Source organism: Melanerpes formicivorus, unplaced genomic scaffold (assembly GCF_026170545.1).
Source record: "Melanerpes formicivorus ecotype bairdi unplaced genomic scaffold, bMelFor1.0.p_v2 SCAF_6, whole genome shotgun sequence".
NCBI classification, from domain to species: Eukaryota; Metazoa; Chordata; class Aves; order Piciformes; family Picidae; genus Melanerpes; species Melanerpes formicivorus.
Window position 1 is genome coordinate 7,558,308 of NW_027142358.1, and position 20,578 is coordinate 7,578,885.

The 20,578-nt window shown below is 47.2% G+C and overlaps 1 protein-coding gene across 4 annotated transcripts in view; it reads left to right on the forward strand.

Moving 5' to 3' along the window:
- NT5C2 (5'-nucleotidase, cytosolic II) overlaps positions 1–19,341 on the forward strand; it is a 64,000-nt gene extending 44,659 nt beyond the window's left edge. For all 4 annotated transcript variants that reach the window (XM_068139466.1, XM_068139467.1, XM_068139468.1 and 1 more), the window contains 15 exons: positions 3,777–3,894; positions 5,071–5,166; positions 6,865–6,956; positions 7,121–7,178; positions 8,488–8,581; positions 9,591–9,644; positions 11,633–11,716; positions 12,445–12,486; positions 13,605–13,712; positions 14,062–14,128; positions 14,780–14,950; positions 15,752–15,803; positions 16,055–16,115; positions 16,653–16,829; positions 17,592–19,341. In XM_068139466.1, the coding sequence (XP_067995567.1) occupies positions 3,777–3,894; positions 5,071–5,166; positions 6,865–6,956; positions 7,121–7,178; positions 8,488–8,581; positions 9,591–9,644; positions 11,633–11,716; positions 12,445–12,486; positions 13,605–13,712; positions 14,062–14,128; positions 14,780–14,950; positions 15,752–15,803; positions 16,055–16,115; positions 16,653–16,829; positions 17,592–17,849 (1,532 nt within the window). In that variant the 3' untranslated portion in view covers positions 17,850–19,341. The remainder of the gene's footprint in view (positions 1–3,776; positions 3,895–5,070; positions 5,167–6,864; positions 6,957–7,120; positions 7,179–8,487; positions 8,582–9,590; positions 9,645–11,632; positions 11,717–12,444; positions 12,487–13,604; positions 13,713–14,061; positions 14,129–14,779; positions 14,951–15,751; positions 15,804–16,054; positions 16,116–16,652; positions 16,830–17,591) is intronic.
- Positions 19,342–20,578: the final 1,237 nt, after the last annotated feature.

The following is a 20,578-nucleotide window of genomic DNA, read 5'->3' on the forward strand; positions in this document are numbered from 1 at the left end:
GAAGGCTATAAAATTGTTACTGTACGTGTCCTGGCAGCAAAGGTAAAAACAACCACACAAATGCATGAGAATTGCATACCTTACTGCACAACCCTTACTCATTCCAGATTGACTGCTCCCCCCTAGCACACCCTGTGTCAGGGACACCTGCATTCATTGCAGACCACTCCTAGGGTACTGCTTTTTCCTTTCAATACTATAACCTTAAGCCAAGTGATGGTATTAAGGAGAAATTGGCTTCTCTTTTTTTTAAACCTTGGGTTGTTTTCTTTCCACCCCAGCTACATAATCCCTGAGGGCTGGGTGTCAATTGCCCTGCGCCACTGAAGCGATTGCCTGTGCTGGAACACAGGCTGTTAAAATAATGTGGTCCTCTGAAGCTGGGGACTTAGCATGGTGGCAGAGCCATGGCCACCAAATAGGAAGAAACAGGAAAAAAACCCCAGAAACATAACAAGTTGTAGCACGTGCTTTGGTTTTGCTGTCATGATGCTTGCGTTGGGCGAGGATGCTCTGAAAATGGATCTGTGGCTCTGCCTCTTCACCGGCCGCAGAGCTGAGGATGCTTGAAGAGTGGGCCCTCCTCTCGGTGAAAGAGCTGAGCATGGGAGACATTGCATGGCAAACAGCTGAATTCATTACATTGCCATGGCACACAAATTACCTCCAGTTGTGAGCCCAGCAACCAGGTCTGAAGGAGAGCAATGTTCCAGGAAAATTTCGAACTTTTTCATTGCACAGCTGCTGAAAACAACAAATTTGATCTGTCTTGCCTACTCTTTTCTCCCATGGATGCCTGAAGTGAACAAGATATGAGAGAGAGTGACCAGCCCTGCATACAATATTGAAATATGTTTTTACATCTGGTAATGCATGTCACAGGGGCATCTTCCCTGAGTGTGCTGCTGTAGTTGCAGTGGTGTTATCATGTCCGTACTTGATCTGAAGGAGGTGGATTGTTCGTTTGGCCCGAAGCTCCTGTTACTGGAACAGACATTCACACAGCTTATGAGAGGTGTCAGTGGGTTGTGGCTTGTGCTGGTTGATGCAGCATGTGCTGTGGGGTAGGGTGCTGTCCAGGTGGGCTCCCTGAGCTCTCAGTCTGTTTCCAGCTGCATGGCTAATTAAAGGAAAGTATCTTGAAGTCTATGATGGTAACTGAAGAATGTGTATTGTCCCTTTTGCTGTTTCCAAGAGTTCAGTTTCCTATGTCTTTGTTTAGTTCATGTACCAAGGAGAAGGCTTTCATTTTCAAGATACTGTGGAGTGGCAGAGAATTAGGGAAGGACCTGAGGGGTGAATGAATTAGTAGTTTGGTTTTGTTCAAAGGGACATCAAGGAAGCAGAATCTAGGACATGAGAGACAAGGAGAATAACTGCTCCCCCAAAGAAAACATTCAGATTAATCCTGTCACAGTACTGCTTCAACAGAGACTTGGGCTGATGAAGGCTGATGATAATACTTGTTCCTCAGCCTTTTTCCTGTTGGTGCTTCAGCTTGTTTCCTTAGACTCAGAGAGCTAAAAGGAGGGAGGCCTGTAGTGGTAAATACAAGACAGAGAGGCATATGCAGCAAGGAAGAAGTTAAGTGAGGGCATTTTGTGAGCAGCAGGCCACATGTCCCACCCACCAGGGCCATTCTCTGGTGGAGTTACCAAGATGCACAGGTTGTTTAACACAAAGCATTACAGTTTGCCTGGAAAGTTTCTGTTGGAGCTGTTGATAAACCACTGCTGCTTGTCCAGAGGAGATTGCCTGATGCTTCTTGAGATTCTTTGTGTCTGAGCAGTATCACTGTGGATGTGAGTTCAAAAAGAGCAGAGTTTTCCTGGAGAAATGTTTTGTTTAAGAGTGATGCTTTATGGATAAATGGATAACATGGTCAAATTCCCAGGAAGCTAATGAGGAGTGCAGCGGCTTTGTAGACAGAGTGGGGAACTGGAGGCTGCTTCACATGACAGGGAGCTTGGCAGTGCTTTCACCTTCTAAGAGTACATGCACGTGTATTTATTGCCATTTTCCCTGGGAACTGCCTTTACTGTCCTGCATCAGGAATTCCTTTTTCCAGATGATGCTCAGGTGTCACTCTCACAATGTTGTTCATCACCTAACTATCTTTTACTCCCTCCAACTCTAGCTCACTCCCCAGAATTGCCTTGTCAGTCACTGCTTTCTTCATTAGCTGTAGCTTTTGGTTGCTTATTGCTGTCTATAGCTCAATCAACCCTTTCCTTCCTAAAGAACAGAAAAGACTACGTGCATTGAACATTGTATCATGTTGTTGATGTTTGCCATTGCTGATATAATGCTTGACTATCTTGTAAGTGGTTTATTGGTTTTATTTATCTGTTTAAGAACTTTACAAATTTGCTTATTACATTTTGAATGGTGTTAGTTTAACAGGGGAAATTAACTCAGGATTCTGGTGCTATTGAAAGATACAGGAGCCCTTAGTCACGGTTACTACAACCTGAGGCTTTTGACAGTCTCATTTCTGCTATAGCCCTTGCCTTTTTAGTATATCTGTAGTGTTTTATTTTTTCTTTTTCCCCTCTCAGATTGAGCTTTTGCATTTCACTGTATATATATATATATATGGCAGTGATTACCTGAGTAGTATAGATAGTGTGTGTTTAATATATATTGTGAGGCCCACAGATGCGCTGCAGCTGTCTCAGGAAATGCTCTTTGTCTTCTAACAAGCTTACTAGGTAACATGCACATTTTTGTACTTTACTGAGCTAAATTTGGAGTATCCAAGTGTTTGACACAGTTGAGCCCACTGAACCCATGGTAACCATTATCGTGGTCAACGGTTGTATTTGCCCTTGTTGCATCTTAACACTAACTTAAGACAGCAACGTGCAGCATCTGTAAAGACACCTTCAGAGAAACACAGTGATTTCTGCCTGACCTAGAAGCAGAGCAATTTTCTTTTAAATGTTAATTTAATAATCTGATTAAGCAGTAACATTTCCAATACATGGGAGGGTTGTTTGCAGGAAGAAGACAGGCCCAGTGGTAGGAAGGACTTGGTTGAACAGGTCCACTTCTTTTGCATTGAGCTAAGATATGTGTCACAGCTGAGTAGCTCCTCTGATGTGTGAGAGCAGTAAGGTTGCTTAAGAGGGTAGCATTTTGATGCACACTGGTAGTAGCTACCAGATTTTTACAGTACCAAATGCTGTTATTAACAAGCAAATCGTATGTTAACTTGACAGCTCTACCTTCAAACTACCTTAGCCTGCAACAAACATAAATTCCTCTGAGGAAAGCTGGAGACAATACTAAGCTGTGGGATTGTATCCAGGGCAGTAACAGTAGCACAGCAGCAATGAATTCCAGGCTTTCTGACCAAAATTTACTGGTTTCTTCATCAGTTTTGTGAAAGCATAGCAATCAAAACCTGATCCGAGCAGGTGGAACAGTGGGGCAGTGACACATGTGCCTACCGGGACTGCAGGGAGAGGAGCTGCAGTTTGAAATACATTTTCCCTGATGCAGAGAGCTGTGATAGACTGATGGATATTTCATCTGGTGCACTCTGCTGCTGAAACCTGAACTGTGGCTTCACTCAGCTGCAGTCCTGGAGCATGAGCTAATTCCACCGTGTCTCCGGGCTGTGGGACCTGAGGCAGTGAAGGGCAGAAGTGAAGACGGGAATGTGTGATGTGGAGGAGGGAGGAGGGCAAGTGGGTATATTACTTTTAACTGCCTTCTTGTTTAACCCCCTAGCTGTTTTCAGATTTTCTAACTGAAATCTCATCTTGGTACAGTGTATAAATCCCCTGAATACGAATCTCTCGGATTTGACCTGACCGTAGAAAGATTAGTTTCCATTGGATACCCTCTAGAGCTGCTCAGTTTTGTGTATGATCCTGCATTCCCTACCAGGTAAATGACTAACAGACACCAACCTAGCCTGCTTGAATGCTTGAATATTTGTTCTGTAAAGTTCATAGGCAACACACGAGGCCAGGTTTTCAGAGTTGTGCCTCTGAAGCTTGTGGTTGACAGCAGATAATAGGGAAGGGAGCAGACTGCCCCAGTATTTGAGGGCCTTTGCACACATGAATCCATACTACCAAAGAGGGAGTGTGCAAAGAAAGAGGGCTGCTGAAAACATGTCCAAAAACAACCTTTCAAAGCAGACAGCAATCACAGTTGGGTTGGAAGTTAAGTCAAGGGGAGGAGGAGCCTTTGCTGTCCATCAGACTCTAGAATGTCTCAGAGAATTTTTCTCTTTATTTTAATAGTGTCCTGGTGGATAGGACACCCTTAAAATTACGATGACATTAAACAACAGTAAAAGTGGGACCAATCCCGTCCCACTGGATTGTTTCCATTTGTGTCTTTGCTGGATTTTGCTTTTTTGACTCCTTGGAACTTCTTTACAAAAGACCACACCACAGGGTCATTGGGTTCTTGTTTCACTTTTCAGTCAGTCAGCCTCCTTCCTTCCCTCCTGTGAGCATGTTTTACACTGAGATGGATGTTGTGCGTGCCTATGCCCACAACAAGACAGTAACCCTTCACAAACCTGCCTGCATCCCAGGGAGGGGACAGAAGGGAAGTTTCTGTGGGAAGACTACACTTTCTAGATGCAAGCTACTAGATAAGTGAGGCAGAGGTTGCTGGAGTTGGAACTGGCAGTGTCGAAAGCATTTTGTGCAACTGATACATTCCCCATTTGGCTCTGTGACAGAGCAAGGAAAGAGGGGAGAAATTCCTTTATCACAGTTCACTCTTCCTTGCAGCCAAGCAGAGCTGTCAGGCAACCACAAACACAAGTGTCACATTCATGACCCTGTGGAACAGGCCCCTTAGATGGTTCCATTTTCATGTCCATGGAAAGCAGATCAGCTGTATCTTTCACCTGGCAGTGTAGGGTCTTGTTGCTCACCTGCAGCCAGGTAAAAGAGACAGCAGAGGCCCCATCTGTGTAACAGCAACTCTGTTCTCAGGCCCCATGCCAAGTGAGACAACTGTTCTAGAGCTGACTTAGAACTGCTGTTAAAATGGTCACTGCTTAGTATGTTCACTTCATATATTTAATCCCTTTCTTAACAGAGGCCTGGTGTTTGATACCCACTATGGAAATTTGTTGAAAGTCGATGCCTATGGGAACCTCCTAGTGTGTGCACACGGCTTTAATTTCCTCAGAGGGTGAGTGCTGACTCTTGGCTATTCTTTTTGACTTCATATACTCTTTTGAGTGACTGATCTTCCCCATTTTATGAGGAGCTGTGGGGACTTCATTAATAGCAGGCGCTGCATTGGTGTTCTTGCAGCTCCAGGATGGACCAGGGATGCACTGAGGGTTCCAGATACAGCAACCCTGAGTGTTTGTAGAGGAAAGCTCTGTGCTGGCACAGGCACATCTGCAGCGTTTTGGAAATAGGAGAAAATATGCTGTGGGGAGGGGTTGATTGGATAATCCATGGGCTGTTCATCTCTCCTGGCACAGTTTAACATCAGCAGCATGTCACTTAAGACAAAGCTATAGTGTGAGGGTTGCTGGGAGTAGAGAGGATCTGTGGCCTGTGACACCGTTAACTCCACAGCTGTTGCTAAGAAAGTTCAAAGGCCTGAGTTGGCTTGGGGAAGAGCAAGCTTCACAGAATCATAGAATGTTAGGGACTGGAAGGGACCTCAAAAGGTCATCCAACCCCACTGCCAGAGCAGGATCACCTATACCGGATCACACAGGAATGCATCCAGGGGGATCTTGAGTATCTCCAGAGGGGGAGATTCCACACCCACTGTGGGCACCCTTCTCCAGTGTTCCATCACCCTCAGTGGAAAAAAATTTTCCTCCTGTTTCCATGGAACTTCCTATGCCTCAAATTCCACCCATTGCCCCTTGTCCTGACATTGGGCATCACCAACAGAGCCTGACTCCATCTTCTTGGCACTCACCCTTTACATATGTGTAAACATTAATGAGGTCACTCCTCAGTCTCCTCTTCTCCAAACTAAAGAGACCCAGCTCCTCAGTCTCTCCTTGTAAAATGTTCTACCCCTTCCTGTTTCTGATGTTTGAGGGTGTTAGAAGTGAGTCATTGCAGGCTGTTTCCTACAGCCTTCCCTGGTTGCTTGCATTCCTCTTGCCCCAGAGAAGGTGCTGTAGAAGGAGGACTGCAGTGCTACATGCCTGATTTGTCCTAGCAAATCCCCTCAGATCCCTGCTTCCACGGATGGAAGGCCAGCTCAGGGCCCCCAAGGTGACAAGTCTTGTCATTGCAGGCCTCTTAAGTCCTTGCATCAGGAAGCAAAAATTCAGAAAAAGCCCTTATATATGCACTCAAATTCCCCTTTGAGTCAGAGGTGATCTTCAAAAGCTCCAGAAATGAAGGAAACCAGAATAATTAAATTACTTCAATCATTGCCACCCTGCTGATTAATTGCAGAGGGCTCCAGGCAAGCCTCCCACAGCACAGCCTTGCACTCCTCTGCTGAAAGCTGCTTGGGAGAGTGTTAAGCAATACATGGAAAGTGGGAGAAAGTTTAAAATAAGCAAACAATGAAAGCAGAGATGATTTAAGGCATCCTCATAACCAGCAGCATGGGGCTTAAGGTTGAGTTGTGGACTCCCAACCACTGTTTCCCTAATGGGCCCTGCTCAGTTTGCTGACTCAGCAGTGAGAGTTTTGTGTTTGGCTCTGTGGAGCAGGCTCAGTGAAGGGAATGCCAGAAGATGTACTTTTGCTTTTGCCCCTCTAGTGCATGTGAGAATGCTGGGTGTTGGTTAAAGCACAGCAAACTCTAGTTAATGAACCCCACTACAGCTGCGTTCTGCAGGTCAGCCTGTGTCGTCCTCAGTATTGTTGTGGTTTCATTCTTTTCCACCTTCTCTGTTCTCAGGCCTGAAACACGGGATCAATATCCAAACAAATTCATCCAGAGAGATGACACAGACAGGTTTTACATTCTGAACACGTTGTTCAATCTACCAGGTGAGTCTAATACTAGCCCATACAGGCCCACAGCCATTAAAGCTTTGCTACTTAACCTGTTTCTGGTTTTTTGCATCAACTTCCTTCTCATGGGCACAAGGCCTGAGGTTAGCTGGATGCAATACACTACCCCTGTTTTAAAATCTGGCTTTGTTTCTTTGCAGAGACCTACCTGTTGGCTTGCCTAGTGGATTTCTTTACTAACTGTGACCGGTACACTAGGTGCGTATTCCCTCTGGTTCAAGGTGCTGATGCTACCGCAGGATGGTGATTATATACAGCAGTGCAGCACAGATGGAGCTGTGTTTTATATCAGTGTAGGTCCCTCAGGTGGTTTTGTTGAAAGAAAATTCAGGTCCCTTACCCTTCAGATGTTAAGAGAATTTAGTGGTGATAAGATGATCTGTGTGTACAGCAGAGACTAGTTATGAGGGTTTCCTTCAGAGAGAAGTGTCACCGTGCTGACTGACACTGGTATTGGGGCCAGCTTCTAAGACCACACATGTATTAGAGGGTTATTACAGGCACCAGACAGCTCATTTTGAACACATGTGCCTTACAGTTATATTTGAACTGGTAACTGAAAAAGGCTGAATTTCCTCAGCTGGGTACCACAAGTCCCTTGTGTCCTGACTGAGGACCTTGTTCACTTAAAGGTGAAATGCTCAGGCACGGTGTGGTTTAAAAGGCTGTTTGTGCAGCATGAGTATTTACCTAGCTTTCAAATAGGAATGAGCATAAAACCAAGCTGTGGTTTAAATTGGCAAATGTGATTGCTGCTGTGCTGCTGACTCATGTGATGGGGTATCTTTGCATATTGTGTGAGTGGAAGGCAAAGGTTTAATGGGATTCTGCCTGGGAGCAGAGGAACTGTTTATGCTGACAATCCATCAGGTGAAGTATCCTTCCTCAGGACAGGCATGATGATTGCTGTCATAATAAATACAGCTCTGTTTAATTCTCCCTGATTTCTTCTAATGCATACTCTCATGGGTGTCTCAAAGATACCTCCACAGAATGTTGTACAGGAAGTTTCTCATGTGAAGTCTAACAGTTCAACACAGAAGTAGTTCCTCCTCTCAGCAGTACTACATGTAGTCGATTTCCAGGGCACCCCCTTCTTTAGTGTTACAAGGAGGGAGAAAGCAATATTCTGTTAGCTTTCTCAGTACATTCATCTTTTGTAAAGTGCTGCCAGCTGCAGAGTCCCAGGATTTTTTTTTTCCTTCTTGTAACACTGTGGGGGGAGAAATAAGAGTTGCAGTCACAGAAAGGTGTAGTGCTGCTATGCAGGTACAGGCTTGCTGCTAGGAAATCACATCCTAAAATTTTAAACAGACATTCTTGGGTAACACACAGATCTTGTTGAAGTCTGATTGTAGCCCTCCTCAAAGTCTGAGCTGCAGTAAAGTAGTATATAAGAAACCATTATGGTAAGATTTCAACACAACATTTGGAACTGTCTCTGTCCTTGACATGTTTTTTACCTGCTGCAACTGGCTGCTACCATCTCTCTTCTTTTACTTCACAGCTGTGAAACAGGGTTTAAAGATGGAGACCTCTTCATGTCCTTCAGGAGCATGTTCCAGGATGTCAGAGATGCTGTTGATTGGGTTCATTATAAGGTGATTGCAAGAGCTCCTTGGGGTGCCTGTAGTTGTAGCCGAGTTGGAGGGACTAGTTTGTAACTCTTGAGTTAAGATGTGTATTCCACTTTTGGGCAAGAGCCCTTCTTTGCCTCCTAGTGAGCAAATAATAAATTGCAGCTCTATGTAAGTCAAGATCTTGACTGCCCTCCTAGTACTGGAACATATCTATCTTAGATTGCTATTCCTTTCTAATGTGCCTAGATTCCAATTCTGTATTGTAATTCAGGGGGTTTAGAACATAATGCCACAGGAATATTTGCACTTACAGACCATACTTTATACATTGTCCTGTTAAACCAGCATTTTACTATAAATGTTTTGCATTGGTACTATGTTATGTTGTCTGAAAAGTACCTGCATTAAGCAGAGAAATCCATCAACTCTTCTCTCTTTAGAGAGGAGAGGCAGTTCATCTTTTTCACACACTTGTGTGCAAATTTAGAATCTCATTTTGTGAGCATTAACATCTGGTTAAACACCTGATTTTCTTGGTTTTCCTCATTTGAGAGGTCTGTTGGGGTGGGATGGAGAGCCCAGACGAGAAATCTGCTCATGGTTGTATTTGTGGTGGTCCTTTTTAGCCATGTAGTAGCCAGGAATCTATTTTCTTTCCTTATGCAGTGTTGTGTGATACATGTTGGAGTTGGCCTTTGAGTAAAGCATTATGGTCAGTGTTGGAGACAGGTCATTGACTGTCTTGTTTGGTATGGCAAATCTATTTTTTTGTTTGTTTCTATTGTATTCCCTTCTGAAAGGGTTAAAATGCTGTTGAAGTGGATTATTTACCATGGTGAGGGAATCGATGGATCACAGAGTTTGTGATGGTCCCTGCTACTCAAAGCCTCTCATCTCTAGAGTCACTGGTTCAGATTCGCCCTGGTTTGTACTTTCACAGCATTTTAAAGTGTGAAAGTTGGCATTACTTTGATGTCTCTTACATCATAAGTTTCCCTTACCTCACTGGGTCCTGTTGTTTCTATTTCAGGGGTCGCTCAAGGAAAAGACCCTCGAGAACCTGGAAAAATACGTGGTGAAAGATGTAAGTGTGAGATTACTTCAGCTGTGCTGTGTGACATCCTGTACTGAGTAAGCAGGCAAGAAATAAACCTGCCCCTTCACTTTGCTAAGGCACGGAACAGATAAGGCTGTGATTTCCATTGCAACAACCAAAGACAAAGTAGAAAGTTCAGAGAGGCAGCCTTTATTCTGAGCCAGTGATTTTGTATTCACATGCACCTTCTTTTACATAAAATGTAGAAGATGGAGGAAACATTATCATGGGACGCAGGTGAATACGCTGGCAGGACTTGTGGTGTTTCTCTTGGTGGTGAAAGCAGCTGTGTTGCCTGGCTGCTTTTTCTCTGCCCAATCAGACTTCTGTTTAAAAAGCATCTTTTTAGACAGACCTATTCCTTAGCCATCCAACTATTCCTTAGCCATCCAACAAAAATGTCATATGCACAGGATGGTTAAGGGAATGGAACCTCTTCCTTATGAGGAGAGACTAAGGGAGCTGGGTCTCTTTAGCTCAGAGAAGAGGAGACCTCATTACCAACAGAACAAGAGGACACAGTCTCAAGCTGCACCAGGGGAGGCTTAGGCTGGATGTTAGGAAGAAGTTCTTCACAGAAAGAGTGATTGGCCATTGGAATGGGCTGCCCAGGGAGGTGGTGGAGTCATCATCACTGGAAATGTTTAAAAAGAGACTGGATGAGGCACTTGGTGCCATGATTTAGTTGGTATTTAGATGGGTATTGGGTGATAGGTTGGACTTGATGATCTCAAAGGTCTTTTCCGGTCTGGTCTGGTCTGGTCTGGTCTGGTCTATTCTATTCTATTCTATTCTATTCTATTCTATTCTATTCTATTCTATTCTATTCTATTCTATTCTATTCTATTCTATTCTATTCTATTCTATTCTATTCTATTCTACAAATATGTAAAGGGTGAGTGCCAAGAGGATGGAGCCAGGCTCTTCTTGGGGATGCCCAATGACAGGACAAGGGGCAATGGGTGGAAGCTGAGGCATAGGAAGTTCCATGGAAACATGAGGAAAATTTTCTCATTATGAGGGTGACAGAACACTGGAACAGGCTGCCCAGGGGGTTTGTAGAGTCTCCTTCTCTGGAGATATTCAAAACTCACCTGGATGCATTCCTGTGTGATCCGGTATGTGTGATCTGGTATAAGTGATCCTGCTCGGGCAGGGGTGGTTGGACTAGAAGATTTTTTGAGGTCCCTTCCATTCCCTAACATTCTGTGATTTAACCAGGAGGGACTGAGGGAAAGATCTTGAAAGGCTCATCCATATGCAGTTTCTTGATAGCCCCAAAAGGTGTGTTCACCACATCTAAGCTCCATCTAAGCAAGCTCCAGTGACTCCCTTACTTTTGACCTCCCCGCAATGTGCAAGGCCCCTCTGGACCACTTACAGGATAATTATTCTTTGGTTTAGATGAGCTTTGTGGCAGAGTATCACTTTAAAGCAGTTAAGCTTGTTTCTAGTTACACGCAAAATACTCAGGCAACCGTTCTGTGAGGTAATCATCTACTCTGGCAATGGACTGAGATTTATGATTCAATAAAAATAACCCCAGGAATAAATTCTCCCTAATTTGAGGTTGGAATTGTAATGCTCTCCAACTTGCAGCTCGTGTGAGCTCAGATTTCACCTGCCTCTGGGCCTATTTTGGGAGTGGACTTGAAGCTAGAGGAGCTGCTCCAGTGTGCCTGGCACGGAGCAGATTGGTGAGAGCAGCAATGGATTCCTGGCTCTGTGGTTGGCAAAGGCACCACAGTCCTTCTGAGCACTTCGCCGTTGCCTTTCTCCCCTGGGCTGTGCTCTGGAGGGGTGTTACATGGATGGACCAGCAGCTTTCCTGGCTCTGACCAGTGCAAAACATGAGTTTGCTTGCCTGCTGGTTTGATTTGCCCTGTTTTGCCTGGTGGGATTGTAGTTGAGAATGCTTTGTTGATGATGAACCTCTGTAACTTTTGTGTGTGACTTGTGTGTCCCTTGGTTTTCAGGGGAAGCTGCCACTGCTGCTCAGCCGCATGAATGAAGTTGGGAAGGTGTTTCTGGTCACAAACAGTGACTATAAATACACAGACGTAAGTGCTGCTTGAATTGTTGTCTTGGGATATAAGGGGATAAGCAAAAGCTAGCCATTCATTTGTATGGGTTTTGGTAGGACATCTTCTGGTGGAGAACTGGATGTTTTCTAAGCTAGGTGTAGGATGTTATAGCAGTGAATTCACATTAGGTCTTGAGCCATCTCTTGTAGTCCTGGTTCTGCTACTTGCCTAGCGTGGGCCTAACTTAAGTCACTCTGTGCCTCACTCAGCTCTCCAGCAGCTAAAAGGCTAAAAGGGAAAGTGCTACTCATTTTATATTTCAACATTGTTTAAAATGCAAAACTTCCATTCCAAGTGAGCTAAGTCTCAGCACAGACAAGCTACCAAAGCCATGGTTCTGTAGAGGTCTAAGAGCCAGAAAGGGCTGTTTGCTGTGCTGTAGGAATAAATGTGGTTGATTCGAGTCTGGGTAAATGTCAGAATGTTGCAACACTGCTAAGCCAGAGATTTATATACCATTTAAAAGCATTGCAAGATATGCCTGAAGCAGTGTGCAGATTTCTGAAGCAAATGTGTTCTTTGATGACAAAAATTATGGTTCAGTTCCTGTCACTTTTTGTCTCCAAACCTTATGCTGACTTCCATGCAAATACTGAAAATAAAGTTCTGTAACCTGAAAAGATAAAAGCAGAAAAGTATGCACTTACAAATTAAACAAATGTGTGCTTGAAAACATGTTTCAATGCTTTCTTTCTGTCTTTCAGAAAATTATGACTTACTTGTTTGACTTTCCACATGGACCAAAGGTATGTGATCTCTAGTCTGCAGTTCCAATAGAAACTGATGTGCCTAATTATCTGTGTAGCTGGAAAGCATTTTAATCCTGTTTCATTGGCTGCATGGGATTAGTTGCTTTAATCTGGTTAAAATACACTCGCTGTCTTGTGTCCTGTTTGAATAGGATCAAAGCAAATACAATATAACAAAGAGAAAAGAGGCATCATCTAGTCTCAAACAATAATTCATGCTAATGATAACATTATTTTAGTGATAATACATTTTAACTGTGACATTCTGCAGCCAAGGGTCTTAGAAATCTTGCACAATGTTTTAGGTGTCCTTTAAAAAAGCCTTGATAGAAAGGAAGGAGTTTTATAAAATAGCAGAAACATTTATGGGTGATTTTGCCTTGATTATAGAATACAGAATTAACCAGGTTGGAAAAGACCTTTGAGATCATCAAGTCCAACCTATCACCCAACACTATCTAATCAACTAAACCATGGCACCAAGCGCCTCACCCAGTCGCTTTTTAAACACCTCCAGTGATGGTGACTCCACCACCTCCCTGGGCAGCCCATTCCAATGGCCAGTCTCTTTTTCTGTGAAGAATTTCTTCCTAACATCCAGCCTAAACCTCCCCTGGTGCAGCTTGAGACTGTGTCCTCTTGTTCTGGTGCTGGTTGCCTGGGAGAAGAGACCAACCCCCACCTGGCTGCAACTACCCTTCAAGTAGTTGTAGACAGCAGTAAGGTCTCCCCTGAGCCTCCTCTTCTCCAGGCTAAACAACCCCAGCTCCCTCAGCCTCTCCTCATAAGGGTTGTGCTCCAAACCCCTCACCAGCTTTGGTAACTCCAGAAGTTTTAATGATGCTTTTTCTAGTTTTCTGAGGTCAAAACTCCGTCCTGCAACCTTTGTAAAGAGGCTTGTGAGGTGAATTTGTACTGCTTGCTTGACCTCCCAGTGGGGGTGCTTTAGGCAATGGCACTGGCAACCCACCATTGTACCACAAGAGGCACGAGCTAGGGGATTTTGGTGGACCAGCAGTGTCCTAAGATTGTGGCTATGGACAGTGATGCTCCAGCTAAACTCTCACTGGGTGTTTGTGTTGTGCCTCACTCTGGAGTTTGCTTTGCCTTTGCAGCCTGGGAGTACCCACCGGCCCTGGCAGTCCTACTTCGACCTGATCCTGGTGGATGCACGAAAACCTCTCTTCTTTGGGGAAGGCACCGTGTTGCGGCAGGTGGACACAGTGAGTGGCACATGGAGGGGACCTCTCTGGATGGAAGGGCCTGTGCACCTCCTCTGTGGCTTTTCTTAGTGGCAAGGGGCAGCACAACGGTTGGACAGGACCTGCCCTAGAGCAAGTGGGCTTGCTTCTCCTCTTAGTGATTCCTGAGCAACCCCATCATCACCTGGGGCATGGCAGCCCTGGAGGTTTTACTGGCTTCTGTAATGTACCACCAGTGGAAATGGGAAAAGAATGGGGGAAGCCACCGCTAGGCTGGCTGGAAGTGAGAGGCAAAGACTAAAGTATCAGCAGGACAGAAAAGATCCATACCATCAGCTGTTCTGTACTAATGCCATGTCTCTTTCCTCAGGTGACTGGGAAGCTGAAGATTGGTACCTACACTGGCCCGCTGCAGCATGGCATCGTGTACTCAGGAGGTGAGGCAAGAACCCTTCTTGATCTGTGGAGCGGCTCTGATGTGCCCTTGTGGCCTTAAGCCACTGCCAGCCGTGACAAGAGTCTTGCCAGGTTCTAGGCAGGGTTGTGTTTCCCAAGGCACATTGTACTGTGCCCTCCACACACTGCAACAGAAGTTGCCCAAGACAGGGAAGAAATGGACCCATTCCTCCTCAAATGTCCTTGTCTTCCTTGCCAGGGAGGGTCTGGGAAATGTTAATGAAGGGCTTGTGGTGGAGGGGGAGCTGCAGGGCCCTGTGCAACATTCTGAGCTGTATTCATGGTGCTGCCATCAGTGTGACAACCCTTGGCAGGTCCCCTGGACGAGGGGAGGGCAGCAGCTGGTGGATATACAGGGCAGTTAGTGATACCCAGGGCTCCATTACTCTCACATGGGGTGGGAAGCAGCATGGCCCCTTCATTTCTGCCATTCATGTGGGGGTGTGCTTGGGCAAAGCTGCCCTTGGGTGGACTCCTGAGTAGGTAGGCAGTGCCCCATGCTGCCATGGCTAAGCAAGGGTGCTACATTTAGGAGTGGTGGTTTCTGGGAGGTGCATTGTCCCTGACACTATGAAGTCAGCAACATGTTTCCTTTTGGCTCCCTGTTCTGAGGCATACTGTTCTTTTCTCAGGCTCTTCAGACACAGTCTGTGACCTTCTGGGGGCCAAAGGGAAGGATATCTTGTACATTGGAGACCATATCTTTGGAGACATCCTCAAATCGAAGAAGCGCCAGGGCTGGAGGACCTTTCTGGTGATCCCTGAGCTGGCGCAGGAGCTGCACGTCTGGACAGACAAAAGCGGTCAGCGGCCAGGCAAACCTCAGGCCAGGCTTGGTTCTTGCTTGCCTAGTGCTGCACCTCTCTGACATCTCCAGGGCACAGGGGTGCAAGAGAGAGATTACCCTGGCTTGCTGCTTCTCCTTTCAGCTCTTTTTCTGTGGGTCTGGGTGTTGCTGGCAGGAGTTGGGGCCACTTACGTGTGATCAGCCAAGCACTGATGTAGCTGGGATAGAAGCTGTAGCTGGGTGGGGTTGAGTAGTTCCTCATCCATTACACACCACCCCAAAACCTCTTCCTCTGCCTGCATGGAGCCATGATTTCTCTGGTAAAAAGCCTCTGACAAGCCATTTGGTTTATTCTTCCTGTAATGCCTGAGCCATGACTGCTCTCCCATCTGCAGGGAGTCCCTGCTCACCAGCTGCTTCATTCTCCTCCTTCCCGCTCCTTCTGCTGCTTTGCTGCCACAGTGCTGTGTGTTTCCCATCCTCCAGCACTACTGCTTTTCTCCCAGGTTTGCCCTTTGGTGTGTACATAGGTCTGGGGGTTATACAAGCTATCCCGTGGCTGGTTGGAAGGTTTTGGTGAGGACTGCAAAGGTTCCGCATCAGAAACAAAAGGTGCAACCAGATACCAAGCCCAAAGCTCTGCCAGTGGCACAGAGCATGGTTGAACCTTCTGCCTGCACAGTGGCTGCTTCTTGATGCTGTGCCCCTCCACTGCCATGCAAGGGGAGTGGGCAGGATGCTGGGTTTGCTTTCAGCCCGTTTCATTTCAGCAGTTTAAACTTACATTTCCCCCTCCTTTCTTTTCTGGATTTTCCAGCCCTTTTTGAAGAGCTGCAGAGTCTGGACATTTTCTTGGCTGAGCTATACAAGTGAGTGTTCAAACAGTGACAACTTTCCTGTTGCCTCTCCCAGCCTAGCAACAGCTAATGAGCAGCTCTGATGAAACATTGGGGTGGGGTTGGCAGCACTGCTGCCAGAGCTTTGACTCAGGCCTGGGCTCTCTACCTGTGAGACCACCCTTCCCCTCCAGACCAGCCTCCCTCCCCTGAGCCCCCATCCCACGGCATCTGATTCTGAAAGGCTTTTCACACAGTGTATTTACCTTCTCGCCTGTAACTAGGCATCTGGACAGTAGCAGCAATGAACGCCCTGACATCAGCTCCATCCAGAGACGCATTAAGGTACCGACCATAAAAATCTCTTCTTGTCCTTTTGGATCCTAGAGGGCTGGGGTTGTCCAGCCCCAGCCCACTGCTCAGCCCCGAAACGCTTTGCACAGGCATGGCAGGCTTGGCAAAGCTGCTCTGTCTTTGCAGATGCAAACGGATGAGCTTCTCAGCTCACTGCTGTCATTTGCCCTCCTGAAAGGCAGCCTGGTCTGGAATAGGGTCTCCTTCCTCATGCATACAGCAGTGCTGACTGACAGTGCTTGCTGCTGCAGAATGGGGCACTGGCACACACAAACTTGGAGGGGCTGTAGCTTCTGGTTCAGCCATTCCAAGGGTGCCATCCTGGGGCGGGTGCTGGTCCTGAGCCCACTGCTGCGTTCCCCTTGGTTAGCTGGGACATGGCTGTGCTCTGATGCCACGAGGTGCGAGCACAGAAAGTCTGGCTAGAGATCCTTGTATCCCCCAGCTCAGTGTGCTCTGCTTCAGTGGTGGTGTGGCTCCAGGCTGCTACCTGCCTAGTCCAGGGTCTGACCTGCCCTTTTCTTGTAGAAAGTGACCCACGACATGGACATGTGCTACGGGATGATGGGGAGCCTCTTCCGCAGCGGCTCTCGGCAGACCCTCTTTGCGAGCCAGGTGATGCGCTATGCAGATCTCTATGCAGCCTCCTTCATCAACCTCCTCTACTACCCCTTCAGCTACCTCTTCAGAGCCGCCCACGTCCTGGTGAGTTGCAGACCTCAGGGAAGTGGGCAGGAGTCCCAGAGGTGCCTGCACTTGTGCTTGCTAACGCTTCCACGAGCTACAAGCACCAGCAACAGTACCTTGGAGGGTTGGGTGGTATTTGATGCACCATGGGCCAAAGGGTCATGTGTTCTACATGTATTGTGCTTCTGGAATATTGTGTCCAGTTCTGGGCCCCTCAGTTCAAGAAAGACAGTGAGCTACTTGAAAGAGGCCAGTGCAGAGGCACGAGGATGATGAAGGGAGCGGAACATCTTCTGTATGAGGAGAGACTGGGGGAACTGGGGCTCTTTAGCTTAGAGAAGAGACTGAGAGGTGACCTCATCAGTGTTTATAAATATGCAAAGGGTGTCCTGAGAGGATGGAGCCAGGCTCTGCTAGGTGGTGTCTAATGACAGGACAAGGGGCAATGGCTGGAAGCTGAGGCATAGGAAGTTTCATGTAAATATGAGGAAAAATATTTTCACTGTGAGTGTGACAGAGCACTGGAACAGGCTGCCCAGGGAGGTTTGGAGTCTCCTTCTCCAGAGATAATCAAAACACACCTGGATGTGTTCCTGTGTGATCTGGTGTAGGTGATCCTGCTCTGGCAGGGGGCTTGGACTGGATGATCTTTCGAGGTCCCTTCCAGCCCCTGAAATTCTGTGTCTGTGTGATTTCTACAGTTTGCCCCCGCTCTGTCTCAGGGAGATACCCTGGGGCTGGGACGCTCCTCGCCATCTCCTCTCTCTGTTCCGTGTTTAGATGCCACACGAGTCCACGGTGGAGCACACCCACGTTGACATCAACGAGAAGGAGTCACCGATGGCCACGCGCAACCGCACCTCCGTGGATTTCAAAGATTCCGACTACAAGCGGCACCAACTGACCCGCTCCATCAGCGAGATCAAACCGCCCAACCTCTTCCCCCAGGCACCTCAGGAAATCACACACTGCCACGACGAAGATGATGATGAGGAAGAGGAAGAGGAGGAAGAAGAGGAGGAAGAGGAAGAGGAATAAGAAGGAAAAAGAAAAGTGTTCCTGAAGACAAACCATGACTCTAGCAGTGATCAGGAGCGGATTCCTTTCTTAGGGCCCTTGGGGTGATGGATTGGGGGGGTGTGATTCTTGCAAAGGCACATTTTGAAAGTGTCTGGAAACTTTTAACAAATTAACACTAATTAGGAGGAGTCCCTTGTTTTCAGTTTTGCAGACGGTTCAAAGAGCTGATGGATTGTGCCTGGGTGGTACATTCAGGTTGGACTGCCCACCTGTGCTGTCATGCCGCTCCCCATTACATGTAGGGATGCTGCATGCTTCTCCCTTTCCCATGGTGTGTGTCATTTAAGTTTCATCTGTATGGTGTCCTGTGAACGGTTTTTGCCATTTGTTACATTCTTTGTGGAGGAGGAAGGGATGTGCTAAGCCCGGCGGGGAGACAAAATGATCCAAAGCCTGCCCCTTGGGTTGCTGCCCTCAACCCTCTGTCTTCTGGGTTACAAACTCTTCCCCTCCCCGTGTTAGAAAGGGTTTTGCTGTGACTTCCAGCACTCAGTTACCCTCTGCTTGGTGTGAGTTTCTCCGTGTGAGTGGTTTGATTCCTCCAGCCATCACAGGTGGTGGTGGGATTGCAGCTCTTGCATATCAGCAGCTGTACACGTTTTGGCTTGTAGACTCTTGTTTCCCCTCCCAGTGTTTCAGAGCTCTTTCATCATCAGCATGTGATGCATGATTTCCAGCGCAGTTCTCGGGCAGCTGAGCCGCACACTGTGTTCTCAACCTCTGTAGTTTCAGCAGTAAATATTAACCCAGGAGCTTGAAGCTACTGCTTTAGCATTACGTTAGTTGGTTTGTTTTCCTGCTGCCTGTTGCTGACCTTTCTGTCTGCTCAGCTTTAAGAAGTTGAAGCATCCCAGCCACCATCTGGAGCGAAAGGCCCTGTTATTCCAGGGTGCTGCGGGCCACACGTGTCTGCCCTAAACTAGGAAACAGCCCCACAGTGGGAGCCAGCAAATTCCAGTCCGGCTGGCAGCTGCCCTGGTCTTTGGCCTGGCATGCAGCAGCAGAGTCTCACTGCAAGTTATGATGGGCAAGGCTGCCTCCCCAGCCAAGGAAGGTGACGCTGTAGGCTGCCATGCAGGAACCAGGGGTGCCCCGCAGGGATGGGCAAGCGATCCTTGTGCCTGAAAGCCAGGCCAGGGAAGGCATGGGACTGGCACACGGCTGGGCAGCGGTGCCCTGCGGTTTTCCTCCGTTGTGGGTGCAGCCTCCCTTACTCCAGCCTGTGCCGTTCGCTGGGAAGGGATTACAAGGGCCCTCTTGTAATGAATTCACCTGTTGTTTCAGTACCATAAACTCATTTAATCTTTTTGTTTGTTTGTTTGTTTTTTTCCATTTTAAAAGTACCTTAGGAGAAAATAAAAACAAAACCACACCACCAACATCTGAACAGGAAACACTGCTGCTCCAGGGGCAGTTGTTCAAGTCAATAAAGGATGATATTTCTAAGAAATGCCTGGTGCTTTGTGGCATGTTGCTGAGGTGATAAGGGCTGTGCCAAGGTGCAGGGAAAGCCGAGAGTGGTCCTGGGGAGGGTCCTGGCAGGACAGGTGGCTGAGGAAGAGGGAAAGCGTCTCCAGAAATGGCTTGTGTGGAGCACTGCCAAGCAGTTGCTGTGAATCTGACTTTCATGGGCTTGTCTGGTTCTTGGGGAGGAAGTGGGCAGAAAGCAAAGATGGGGGAGCGGGGCACAAGGCTTTTGTTATCCCCATTGAAACTGGGAGGCAGGGAGGAAACAGAGAGACATTTTGGCCTAGACTCAAGAGACGGAGGAGGAGGGGTTTTCCACAGCAGGAAGGGCAATACCGCAACCCTGCCACCACCTTCAACGTTTTGCCTTCCCAGGGTTGCTTCCCACAAGCATTACCACAGCCTCTTCCCCCACTCTTTATGACAAACGGTGGCAGTAGCAGCACCATGCTCACCAGGAGCTGCAAACATGGTTAAACAGAGGAAAATACCTGGGAAAAGCCAGAGCTGCCACAGTGATGGCACCAGCTCGCCTAGCCAAAGTCTGCATGTACCCTGTGCCCAGCACATTGCTGTGCTCAGCTCTCCCCTGGTTTATACCAGATGAGGCCCCCACCACAGAAAGATATTCAGGTCTCAGGGCCCAAAGTGCCAAACAGAAAATCAATAGTAAATGGCTGCAGATGGTGGCCAGTGATCAACAGCTGACACTTTAGGAATTGCTAAAAGACCCAAACTCAGTGTTTGGGTCCCTGCCCCCTTGATTTCAGGTGTGAAAAGCAGCTATGTGTACCTACAGCAAGGCTGACTGCAGAAGGGATTTGAGGGAGCAGTTCTTGAGCCCTTTCACTGAAGGCCATGTTGGGCTTTGCTATGTTTAAACCTCATTTCTCCAAGTATAGCCACTTGGATTTTTTAAGCTTTAGCTCAGCAGCTGGGGAGGGCATGTGGCTGCGGGAAGGGAGATCTGGGGAGCTCTGTGCATTCCTTCTTCCCAACAGGTCACCACAAATAGCTCACTCCCAGCCCAGGGCTATTTCTGACTGCAATGGGGAGAAGACTCTTCAAGGCTGGAGCAGTGGAAAGTATTTGACCCTCACTTGATGGTGGGAAAGTGGCAGGCAGAGCCTGACAGACACACAGGCAATGCTCACTGCCTGACCTTGTGCCACTCTGCTCATCCTGCACCATTTCCATGATGGTGCTGCAGTAAGAAATTA